This window comes from Rhagoletis pomonella, unplaced genomic scaffold (assembly GCF_013731165.1).
Source record: "Rhagoletis pomonella isolate Grant_MI unplaced genomic scaffold, Rhpom_1.0 Rhpom_scaffold_01233, whole genome shotgun sequence".
Taxonomy (NCBI): Eukaryota; Metazoa; Arthropoda; class Insecta; order Diptera; family Tephritidae; genus Rhagoletis; species Rhagoletis pomonella.
Window position 1 is genome coordinate 17,087 of NW_023459787.1, and position 12,258 is coordinate 29,344.

General features: G+C 43.6%; 1 protein-coding gene across 1 annotated transcript; it reads right to left on the reverse strand.

The window, feature by feature from the left end:
* Positions 1-5,876: 5,876 nt before the first annotated feature.
* Positions 5,877-10,648, reverse strand: LOC118752096. Its single transcript, XM_036486945.1, has 3 exons — positions 10,525-10,648; positions 9,320-9,999; positions 5,877-7,994 (listed from the first exon to the last, which is right to left on the reverse strand). The coding sequence occupies exons 1-3, from the start codon at positions 10,646-10,648 to the stop codon at positions 5,877-5,879; spliced, it is 2,922 nt and encodes a 973-aa protein (XP_036342838.1).
* Positions 10,649-12,258: the final 1,610 nt, after the last annotated feature.

The following is a 12,258-nucleotide window of genomic DNA, read 5'->3' on the forward strand; positions in this document are numbered from 1 at the left end:
GAGCGCTCCAGGTAGTCGTGGCTCACGGGCTTGGACGAGAAAAGCTGTGCTGTACCCAGTAGAGGCGATGACGCCGGTATTTATGGCTAGCTCAATTTCGGTGAGGAGGTCATCCCATCGCTGGTGTTGCGATCTGGTGAGTTGAGCTATGATTCGCTTGACCGTCCGGTTAGCGCGTTCCGTTGGGTTCTCCTGGGGGCGTGTATGGCGCGGTAAACTGTTGTCGTATTCCCATCTCTTGGAGGTAGCGTTGCCACAGCGTGCTGGTGAACTGGACGCCGTTATCCGAGATGAGTATCTTCGGAACGCCAAATCTCGCTAGGATTCGTTCTCTGAATGCACGGCGTAGTCCTTCTGCCGTGGCGCGTCTCATTGTGACTATCTCTACCCATTTGCTGAAGCGCTCGAAGAATACCAATATCCTGGTGTTGCCATGTGTAGATCGCGGTAGGGGTCCGACGAAGTCTGTGCAGACCGTTGCGAAGGGCTCCGAAACCACCTGTGACAGCATTTTGCCCGCTGGTTTCTGTTGACCTTCCTTGTATTTTTTGCAGAAGTCGCACTGGCGTACGTGGCGGCTGATATCTCGAAACATACCTGGCCAATAATATCGGTTGGCAATCCGCGCCACTGTCCGCCGGATGCCCATGTGGCCGGAGCTGGGTACATCGTGGTTCTCCTGTAGCACCCGCTGGCGAAGGTGGGTTGGTACGCATAACTTCCAGGGCACTGCTTCCTCATCCTGGCTTCGGAACGGGATATGGCGGTAGAGTTGTCCGTCCTGCACCATATATTCCGCGTATTTTTCCGGATTGGCGTACTTCGCCCAAGCGCTTATGCCACCACTTGCATCGTGGTTCCGTCGTTATCGCTTGTGGAGGGTCTCCTGTGGGTGCCGTGAAAGTGCGTCCGCGACCAGGTTGAGCTTCCATTTTCGATATTCTGTATCAAACGTATGCTGTTGCAATTCTAGGGCCCACCTCGCTATACGGCCCGAAAGGCTCTCGATCGAGTTCACCCACTTCAGCGACATGTGTTCGGTGATCACCTTGAATCCGTATCCCTCTAGGTAGGGCCTCATCTTCTGGATTCCCTAAACGATGGCAACACACTCCTTCTCTGTGGGCGAGTAGTTGGCCTCCGCTTTGTTTAATTTCCTGCTGGCATAAGATATTACGCGGTCGCCTCCTTCTAACTCTTGTGTCAGTACCGCTCCCAGGCCAAAGTTACTAGCGTCCGTCTGTAGGGTGCATTGCTTGTTAAAATCCAGACACGCGAGTACGGGGGCCTCGGTGAGCTTCCGCTTGAGGGTGTTGAAAGCCTCTTGTTGTTCGACTCCCCACTTCCAATGCTTACCCTTTTCCAGGAGTGCAGTTAGTGGTTGGCTTAACGTGGCGAAATCGGACACGAAGCGACGGTACAACGAGGCTATCCCGAGGTACTGGCGTACTTCCTTCACGTTAGATGGTGGTTTTATTTCTTGGATTCCCTTGCCACTGACCACATGATCCAAGTATCGGAGTTCCTTCTTGAAGAAGTCGCACTTCTCGGGGTTGATACGGAGATTCGCGCGTTGTAGTCGTGACAGTACTTCTCGTAGGTTTTGTACGTGTTCCTCGAAGATGGAGCCTATGACGATGATGTCGTCTAGGTAGGCGAAAGCGTGGGGTTCCATTTCTGGGCCGATGACCTGGTCGAGTGCTCTCTGAAATGTTGATGGCGCGGAGTGCAAGCCAAACTGCATGACGCGCCATTGAAATAGTCTGCTCCCCGGTACGGTGAAGGCGGTGTATGGACGACTGTTCGGTCCCAGGGGTATCTGCCAGTAGCCGTTTTTGAGGTCTAGGCTTCTGATATACTTAGCCCTACGTAACTTGTCCAGTATCTGTTGTATTCTGGGTAAGGGGCATGCGTCAGGTACTGATCGGGCATTTAGTTGCCGGTAATCCACACACAGCTTCCACTTGCCGTTTTTCTTCCGAGCCAACACGATGGGCGCACTATGCGGGCTACAGGAGGGTTCGATGCACCCTTTGGAGAAAAGCTCGTCGATCTCTGCGTTGATGATGGCCTGCATCGCTGGGTTGCGCGGAAAGTACCGCTGCTTGATGGGGCGGGCGTCGGTCATGACGATCCTGTGCTCCACCACGTTGGCCACTCCGCTCATGGTTTCAAACTTCTCTAGTTCTTCCGCTAGGAAGACGCGTATTCGTGTTAATCGTCTGTATGGTTACCGCGTGGCATCCCCGCGGAGGTGCGCTCATCGACGCTCCCACTGTGGTCGTCATGGTCTACTCTGTTGACCCTCTCGCTCCTGGATCGGCCTTTCCGTCGGTGCTTCCTCGTAGCCGCCCTCTGCGGGGTGGTATTACTTACTGTGGGTGAGGTGCTATTCTCCGTGGTTTGTGACGTAATGGGCGGTGCCGGCTGTGTAGTCGGTTCGGTGAGTACGACGTGTTGACCGCCGCAGGATACTGCAGCTCCCATGCTTCCCAACGTGTCCAGGCCGAGCATGAGGACGTCTATTGCACCTGGCATGATGTATATCACTGCTTGGTGAATCGCTCGTCCGAGACGAATCTCGATCTTCATGGCCTCGAAAACCTTGCTACTGGTACCGTCGGCCATGTGTACTTTGAGGGCTACCGTTATTCTTTCTCCGCTTCCTACGGTTGCCACATATTCCGCTAGGGTGGTGGATATGAAACTCTTCGAGGCGCCGGTATCGATGACGGCCTCGACTTGCTCCCTACCCAAGTAGACCAGGGCGTACACTCGACCGTGGTCTTGACGCATGGTTATGGGCGTATCGACGCTGGGTTCGGTGGGCTCACCGCGCCGTGTTCTTGGTAGAGCCCTCCGCCGTTTCCCTGACGCCGGCGACAGCATTCACTCGTACGGACATTGGCCCGACCGCACTCCCAACAGAATAACTTCCGTGCATTGCGACATCGCCTGGCATAGTGCCTTTCCTGTCCACATCTCCTGCATACGTTGTTGGGGTCGAAGCTCTGATTCGTGGATAGGCCACGACGCTGTGTGTTCGCCGCTGAGTGGTGTGATGTGACTGGCGGTTGCGTGGTGGTCCTCATCGGGTTGTCGCCGGTGACATGCCTTGCCACCTCTCGTCGTGGTGGTTCCTCCGTCCGTGTGTAGTTTCCACTAAAGTAAAACGAGGTTCTTGATTTTAAATTCCATCAGTTTTATTTGCGCGACAATTCTACTCTACTTGACAGTTTGATGCTGACTGACATAAGAATATATTATATATTACATATACAGCAGCGGCTGCAAGCAAAGCCAGAGATTGGTGAAGAGAATAGCGGGAGATTCCTTGGAAAATGTCCGTTCCCTTTGGTACTCAAAATAACAATAAGGCTGCCAGATTGTACATGCCGCTCCCAATGCTGAGCCCAGCATTATGAACCGAAGCGCCTCTGATTTGCTATGACATCGTTTCTGATCTGGTTTGATGTAGGTTGTGGGTTTCACCTATAATAAGGTAAGAGATAAAAGGTTAAGTGTGTGCAAGAGTGGTAGTTAAGCAGAGTAGTATCCCTCGCTTCGCTGGTAGATGGTATTGGCAATCGACAAATTTTCGTTACCGAACGCTTATAAAGGCCGTGTTGGGTACGAACAGTAACTACTCGTACAAGTTGGTCTGATCCTGGACCAACCATTGAGTGGGGGGGTAGTTTATCATCTTTCACCAAAACCAGCTCGTTTACACAGAGATTTGGCTCCTCCTGCCTCCATTTTGGTCGTGCTTGCAAATGAGAGAGCCAGTCTGCTGACCATCTGGTCCAAAATTGTTGTACCAATCGCTGCATATCAAAATACTGCGCTGTAAGGGATTTTCTATCAGGAGTGGTTTCAGGTGGTGAAAGTAAGGCGTCCCCGACCAAGAAGTGCCCCGGGGTTAACACAAAGAGGTCATCGGGGTCGGATGTCAGCGGGCACAAGGCCCTTGAATTAAGGCAGGCTTCGATCCTTGCCAGGGTTGTGGACAGCTGCTCGTAGGTTAGTCTTGTTCCGCCGATAATGCGTTTTAGATTATATTTGATGGATTTTACATTAGCCTCCCACAGCCCGCCAAAATTTGGAGAGTACGGGGGGCTGAAATGCCAATTTATGTTTTGTACGGCTAATTGAGGTACAATATCACGCTCAACTTCTTCGACAAATCGCCTTTGATTAATTTTCAAAATTTTATCAGCTCCAACAAAATTGGTGCCGCAGTCGCTATACAAGTCCTGATATATCCCACGGCGGGCAATGAAACGCTGTAACGCCCATAAAAAATGCTCCGTTGTCATGCCAGTAACTGCCTCTATATGCACCGCCTTCGTAGCCAGGCATATGAATATGGCTATATAACCCTTGTAAACCGTATGACCGCGATGTTTTGACGATTTCAGCTCGATGGCCCCCGTGTAATCAACACCTGTTGCGTAGTAAGCGCGTTGAGGAGGGTTAACGCGTTGCGTGGGTAAATCTCCCATTAATTGTGTAGTGGGTTGTGGGTTATTACGAAAGCACTTGATGCAATTTTTAAGATGGTTGCGCACCGTTTTGCGCGCATGTATGATCCAAAATTGTTTTCGGATGGTACAAAGTGTTAATTGGATACCACCGTGTAGGGTATTGAAATGAGCGTTGTCAATAATTAACTTCGTTACATGGTGGTTACTCGGCAATATCATTGGGTGTCGTTGGTCGTAAGGGAGAAGAGAATGCTTAAGCCGACCGCGTACACGAAGAACTTTTCTTTCTCCGAGAAACGGCGTTAAGCTGACGAGTTTGCTGCTATTTGGCACAACTTGTTTGGTTTCGATCAAATGTATTTCTGTTCGAAAAGCTTCTTGTTGCACCAGTCGAACGATACAAACCAAACTTTGTTGTAACTCACTTGGAGTCAGTGGGCCACCTTTTGGTCCCTCGTGGTTAATTTTACGCTGAAGATTATAATAAAATCGTAACATCCAAGCGGTGATGCGTTGAAGTTTCTTAAGTGAACAAAAACGTTGTACAAACGATGAGATTGCAACAACTGCATGAACATGAACTTTAGCCGGTTTTTCTTCCAGTGTTGTATCACCGACATCTAACGCGTTAATTGAGCAAGTTGGCCAAGTTGACTTGGGCTGCGTTAGCAACCGTGGTCCATTCCACCAGAGTTCCAAATCTTTCAACTGTGTTGGTGATAAACCGCGCGTGGCGCAATCACCAGGGTTTTCTTAAGTGCCAACATGCCTCCATTGACTAGGTGTACTGTGCGACAATATTTTGCTTATACGATTTGCTACATATAGTTTCCATCTGTTGAGATCACCGTAAATCCAATAAAGGACAATTGTTGCGTCTGACCAGAAGTAGACTGGCAGTTTTCCATACACTGGCTTGAGGGTATTCTGAACCCAATTGGAGAGACCCAATGCCAGCACAGCGCCGCATAACTCCACTCGAGGGATTGTAAGTGAGCCGATAGGCGTGACCCTGCTTTTAGCGGCGACTAGGTATGTGTAAATGTCCTTCTTGCTGTAGTGCAAGCGTAAATATACCGCTGCAGCATATGCCGAGGAGGAGCCATCACAGAATGCATGTAGTTCTACCGACTGAAGTTGTTGTTGCGTCGAGTAATGTAACCAGCGTGGAACAGAGATCGCCTTTACCTGTGGCAATTCAGTAACAAACCTTTGCCAGTTCGCATTGATAGTCGGAGGCAATTCTTCATCCGAACCTAGAGCTACATAATGATCATCATCACGTTTAATTTTCGTTGCCCAAATCTCCTTTAGGATTACCTTCGCTGCTACAGTAATCGGGGTAAGAAATCCGAGGGGATCGAACAAACGGGCAATGGTTGACAGAACCGATCATTTTGTTACGCTGGAGTTGATAGCAAATTTGACTGAGAAAGTGAAAGAGTCGAGATTCGGCTGCCAATGCAGGCTAAGCATTTTGATCGTCTCGTTAGTGTTGAGTTGTTGTGCTGGATCATACGATTGATGCTCGTATGGAATAGGGTGCAAAAACTCAGGAGTGTTACTGGACCATTTTCTGAGTTCCATGCCAGCTGACTTTAACGCCGCTATCAGTTGATCACGCAACAGTGTTGCATTAGCAATTGAATCACTTCCGCTTAGTACATCGTCAACGTACATCTCGTGAAGCAAAATATTCTCAGCGAGGGGGAATCGGTGTTTTTCATCGTGCGCGAGCTGATGAAGAACTCTAATTGCAGTGTACGGCGCGGACGCTGTTCCAAAGGTCTCCGTCGTGAGGCAGTATTCGTAAACATGTCCATCTTTGTTGCGCCACAATATGCGTTGATAATTTGAATCCTCTAGGTTCATGTCGATACATCGATACATTTTTTGTATATCGGCCAAGAAGACGTATCTATGCAGTCGCCACTTCAGGATGACAGCCGAAAGGTCGTTTTGTAATGGTGGGCCAATGCATAGTAAATCATTCAATGAACGTCCATTTGACGTTTTCGAGGACGCATCGTAGACAATTCGTAGTTTGGTAGTGACACTCGTTTCTTTCACCACAGCGTGATGCGGCAGTACACAGGATGTTACGGTTAGCTGGTTACATTTGGTAGTTGAGCAGTGCAGTTCCTCCATTGTCATAGCTGGGCGAATTTGGTTCAGGCGAAAATAGTCCTCAATTCCATCCTCATATTGCTCACGGAGATCGGCATTACGCTGGAGTCGACGTTCTAGCTCATGAAATCTGTTCAGTGCAATTTGTTTCGACTTGCCTATAGTTTGGTTAGGATCATATAATGACTTCAGAGGCAAACGAACCAGATATTTACCATTTGCTTGTCGAGTATAAGTGCTATGGGAAAAATCTTCGCACCACTGGTCTTGAGCGGACATTGGTACAGAAGTGGGCACATGCTCGTTCTCAAAGAATTTTCGCACAAGCCCTTCAAGCTCAAGGTTGCTGTGGTGGCAGCGAATAGTGACAGTAGAAGGCGTGTCAGAATTTATTCGTCCCGACAGGATCCATCCCAAATGAGTTTTTTGGGCAATAGGTTGGTTAACATGGCCAATGCGGGTTTCCGGCTCCAATATTTGGGCGATCATGTCTGCGCCGATAATGCGGTCAATTCTTTTCGGCTGGTAGTATTTGGGATCGGCGAGAGCGAGTCCTCGTAGATGTGCCATATCTTGTGGCACAATTTCCTGGCTGGGCAGTGGTGCTGTGAGTTGCTTCAGAACATAAGCAGACTCAATATGAGCGGCGAAGCATGAACGAAGAGTGCAGCTAACCAATGATCGTGATTGGCTAAATAGGTTTGGGCCTACTCCGCATATATCTGCAGCTGTGGGATGACGCTGCAGGCCTAATTGCTGAACAGCATTTTCTGTAATAAGCGTTCCTTCGGATCCTTGATCGATCAAAGCGTGTACTATCGCCGATCGATTCGTGATTTCGTTGCACAGCCCTACTGACGCCGTGGCAAGAAGTATGTGTCTCGGCCCTTGTACGGGGATCCTATCGACACCCAATTGTGTTGGATTTGCCGCTAGCGTAGAATGAGCGCGAGTGAAGCGCCTTGCCTCTAAAACTGCTGTCGAAAGAGAAGGTGTGTTTGAAGAAATTGGAACTGATTGTTCTTGTGGAGGTGCTGAAACGTTGCTGAAATTGGATAAAACGCGTGGAGTTGATGGCGGAAGAGCGTTATTTGCAGGAGTAGTCTTTGTAGCGAATGGAAAATGCAGTAAAGTGTGGTGACGTTGGCCACACTGGAGGCAATTTTTGATGCTAGTGCACTTAGAAAGTGCATGAGCCTTACTTAAGCAATTGAGACACAGCTTTGCCTTATCAACGATTGCCTTCCTCTCATAGCAATCTTTTGAGAGAAAGGTTGGACAGCGGCGTATAATATGTGCTTGACCACATAAAGCGCATGATTCAACTTGAGCTGTGTTGACGTTTGGAGCAGCGTGAAAACTTTTAGCATTAACCATCGATCTCTGAATGGGTTTTGAGTTGTTATAATTAAAAGGGGTTTGATGTTTTGTATCCTTTGGAGATTTAACTGCAGATGAAGCAGTAAAGGTCATGCTGCGATTTTCGATTGCATCGATTTCTAAAATACGAGTATTTAAAAATGCTTCCAGCTCACCGAATGTTGGTATATCGGTTTTACTTCCAAGATGTCGCTCCCATGCGGTATGCGTGTCGGTTGGCAGCTTGGTCGCAAGATAATGAGAAACCCAGTGGTCACATCCACGCTAATGAGTGGATGTAGAATTGTTCACATTTTTCTTTGATTTTTGGGTATTTGTAAACTGTTACAAAGTTTTGTTTGAATTTAACAATTTTAATTTCTGCATATTCTAAAATATTTATGGTTAAAACATTTGTTTTTTCTTTCGCAATGATTTCTGTGATTTCTTCTAAGTCTAATGAAGTTGACAGGAAGTTGTTATTTTTTGCTAAATTAATTGTAGTTAGGAGAGTATTTAGTTCATTGTAGACTTCTGTGAGTATTAATTTTTCAGAGAAATCCTTGGGGTTTAATTTCTTTAAAATTTTTTCGAAATTACTATTTATTATTTTTTGTTTATTATGTCCCTCAATTAATTGATTGATTCTTGTCTGTATCTCTACTTCATCATCGTGGTCTGGTGTGCCCGTTATCCATTTTAATATTGTCCCTAATGCGTTTAATCCTCTTCTAAATCTATTAACTGGATTTATCTGTTTCATTAATATTTCAATTTTTTGGTGTAATATTTTCATTTCAGGATTTGAATCTAAATTATATTTTGAGTTTAATATATTTTGGTATGGTGTTAATATTCTAGTTAAATTTGTAATATGATATAAATAATCGTAGCTATCAAATATAAAAGCTGGATTCGTTTCAATTAATATATAATCTTTTCTTTCAGGTTTGTAATATTTGTGTCTGAACTAATTCTGTTTATGCACAGCAAGATTATTATTATTATGAGTATCATTTCTAGTTCGTACGGATGTTATCTTTGTGTATTATTCTATTATCAGTTGTTGTGACTGTTCTACCGTTATCCTGTTCAATTATTTTTTTCATGAATCTATCGTGTTTTTTATTTCTTCGGCTTCTCTTAACGTAAATAATATCTCCTTTCTTGTAAGTAGTTTGTTTGTTCGGTGCCTTCTGTTGGGTGATATCTCTTTCTTGATTATGTTGAATTCTATTTCTGATGACTTTATAGTCGTATCCTCCTCTGTTGAAAAACACGTCCTCGGGTTTATGTCCTATGACCGAGTGAATGGGTGTATTGTACTGTCGTACTGCTTCGAATATTACCTCTTCGTGTTTGCCTTTGGTTTCCTTTACTAGTAAGTTAGTTAGCTCCACTATTGTGCTGTGCGTCCGCTCTACTTGACCGTTCGTTGTCGAATGTAGTGGTGGCACTGCTGTGTGCTGTATATGTAGTCGATCGTATACAGATTTTGCTACTACATTAACGTATGTCGGGTCGTTATCGGTTGTTAGGTTCGTTGCGTATGGGAATATTTGTGATAGTATTTCATTCAAATATATAAATGTGTTTTTCCTATCTGGTATTTTTCTTATATAGCAGAATTTTGAGTATCTGTCTACTGTAGTTATATATATTTGGTTGTCCATAAAAAATTTATCCATGTGTAAATGTGTACCTACTTCATTTGGTATTGGTGTTTTTCCGTAAAGTAATTTATTCGGTCGTCTGTCGTATTTACATTTTTTACATATCTCACATATTTGTGCTGCCTTCTTTGCCATATCTTGCATGTTAGGCCAGTAATAGCTCTCAGAGAGTTCTTTTATCTTATTTCTATAATTTGTATGTGCTCTTCTGTGTATTTGTTCAACTATTTCATTCTGTTCATTTTCGTCAGTGATGTCTCTGACTAATGCATTTGCTATTACAAAATTAGTTGTTGGGAAAGTTTGTACTAGTGTGGTTTTTATTTGATATAGAATTTCTTCTGTTATCAATTGTTCTATAGGGGTGAAGTATATGGTATGTCTAAATTTTCCGAATATATTTTTACTTTCTATTCTTACTAATCCATTGTTAGTTTGGATAATTATTTGATTATTAAAATGGTTTAAGCTAGTGCCTACCCTTCTTATGGTTTCAGTGGGTGAGCTGAGTTGAGAGTGCTGCGATTCTGAGTCGGTTAATTGATTAATTTGTTGCCGACTTAGTGCGTCTGCAACTATGTTTTGAGAACCTGGTTTGTATACCAATTTGGCACCGTATTCTTCTATTTGGTTTTTCCACCTTTTTAGTTTATTATTAGGGTTCTTCCCTGAAAAAGAGTAGGTTAAGGACTGATGATCCGTGTAGATTGTAAGGTCTGATCGTCCATATAAATAGTTCCTGAGTTTTTGTAGTGCCCAAATTATGGCTAATAACTCTTTTTCGTTCGTGCTATATTTTTGTTCCGTCTCGCTTAGTGTTCTGGATATAAAACAAATGGGATTTCTACCTTGGGATAACACAGCTCCTATGGAAAAATTACTTGCGTCCGTGGTTAAATCAAAGGGTTTATTGAAATCGGGTTGAAAGAGTTCGACTTGTGCTTGTAATTCCTTTTTTAATATATTCATCGCTTTTATGGCTTCCTCATCTAATTTTATTTGCATTCTTTCACTTTGATTTTTCTTTACGAGACCGTTTTTTCCTCTTAAAAACAATGTTAGGGGTTTAGTAATCTTGGCGTAGTCTTTGATGAATTTTCTATAATATCCTGCTAGTCCTAAAAATGATCTTAATTCTTTCAAATTCATAGGCACCGGGTAATATTTTATGGTCTCAGTTTTTTGTGGGTCTACGGTTATTCTGTTATGTTTAATAATATGTCCCAAATATTCAGTGCTGTCTTTGAAAAAATTAGATTTTTCGTATGAAATCTTCATATTTGCTTGACGCAGTGCATTTATAACAATTCTTATGTGTTCCATATGTACATCGTGTGAGGATGAATATATTAACACATCGTCTATATATACACGCACAAATTTTCCTATGTAATTCCTTAATATGTCATCTACGCATCTTTGAAATATTGAAGGTGCGTTCTTTAGTCCAAACGGCAGCCTTAAGAATTCATATTTTGCTCCGCTTATGCTAAAGGCTGTCTTTTCGGTGTCTGACTCCTTGATTTTTATCTGATGGAAACCTGCTTCCAAATCTAGGGTTGTAAAACAGTTGCTTTACCTAAATTCTGTATTGTCATGTTGACATCGGGTATGGGATATCTATCGGTAATGGTTTCGCTATTCAATTTCTGGAAGTCTATGACCATTCTTCTCTTAGGGTTTCCTAACTCCTCAGTTCCTTTCTTTGGTACTGTCCATACGGGTGAGTTATAGGGACTTTTACTGGGTTTAATTATATTATTCTCTAGCATTTTATTTATTTCTTTATTTATAAAATTATTGTCTGAAAAGGGGTAAGGGTACTGTTTCGTCCATATTGGCTCTTCAGTAAATGGTAAAATAGGATTTGTTTCCTCATTAATTCTCATAATTTCTTCAAATTCTTTTTTATATTTGCTCTCATCTATTGTGAAATTTACTTGACTGACATCCATTTCTTTTTTCTTCTGTTCTGTTCTCCTGACATACATCATTTTATATTCGAACAGATCTATCTTAGCTTTCATTTCTCTCAAGGATTGTTCTCCTAATATCATATCAAATTCTTTGAATTCTTCGATTTCAAAAAATATTAATTCTTGTCCTAGCATTTTAATCTTCTTGGCTGAGTTTATTGTGTTTGAACCATTCAGAGTTCTACTAACAAATTGTTTAACTGGGAAGGTCTTTCCATTTGGAATATTTTTCCTAATATAATTTAATGTCGAACCTGTGTCTATTAAAACTAATAGTTTTTTGTTATCATGTAAAATAATCTGAAGACACGGCAGATTATTTACTCGTCTAAAAAATTAGCTCTATTTTCAAATTCGCTTTCATCTATATTTACCCTTAATGACTGATCACTATTATTATCCGTTATTTGGTTGATCCTTTGTAGTTTCTGTGGTGCTATATTATATCTGGATGACGTTGGTTGGTGGTTTCGTTTAAATGGTTCTCCTCTATTGGGATTGAAAGGTGCGTATCCTGCTCTTTGTCGTTCATAGTTGTTTCTGAAGGGATTCTGTTGATACGATTGCTGTTGTTGATACTGATTATTCGTGGGATGCCGGAATCGTACTATTGATGTATCCACGTCCATTGGTGTCGGG

Bases quoted from the DNA above. Each gene is read 5' to 3' on its own strand.
- LOC118752096 (XM_036486945.1), bottom strand. From the start codon at position 10,648: ATGCAAATAAAATTAGATGAGGAAGCCATAAAAGCGATGAATATATTA. The intron at 10,000-10,524 runs GTAATTTTTCCA...TCACCCCTATAG, and splicing joins TGATTTAACCACGGACGCAA to AACAATTGATAACAGAAGAA. The intron at 7,995-9,319 runs GTAATATTCGAA...AAACCCATTCAG, and splicing joins CCAAAGGCAAACACGAAGAG to AGATCGATGGTTAATGCTAA.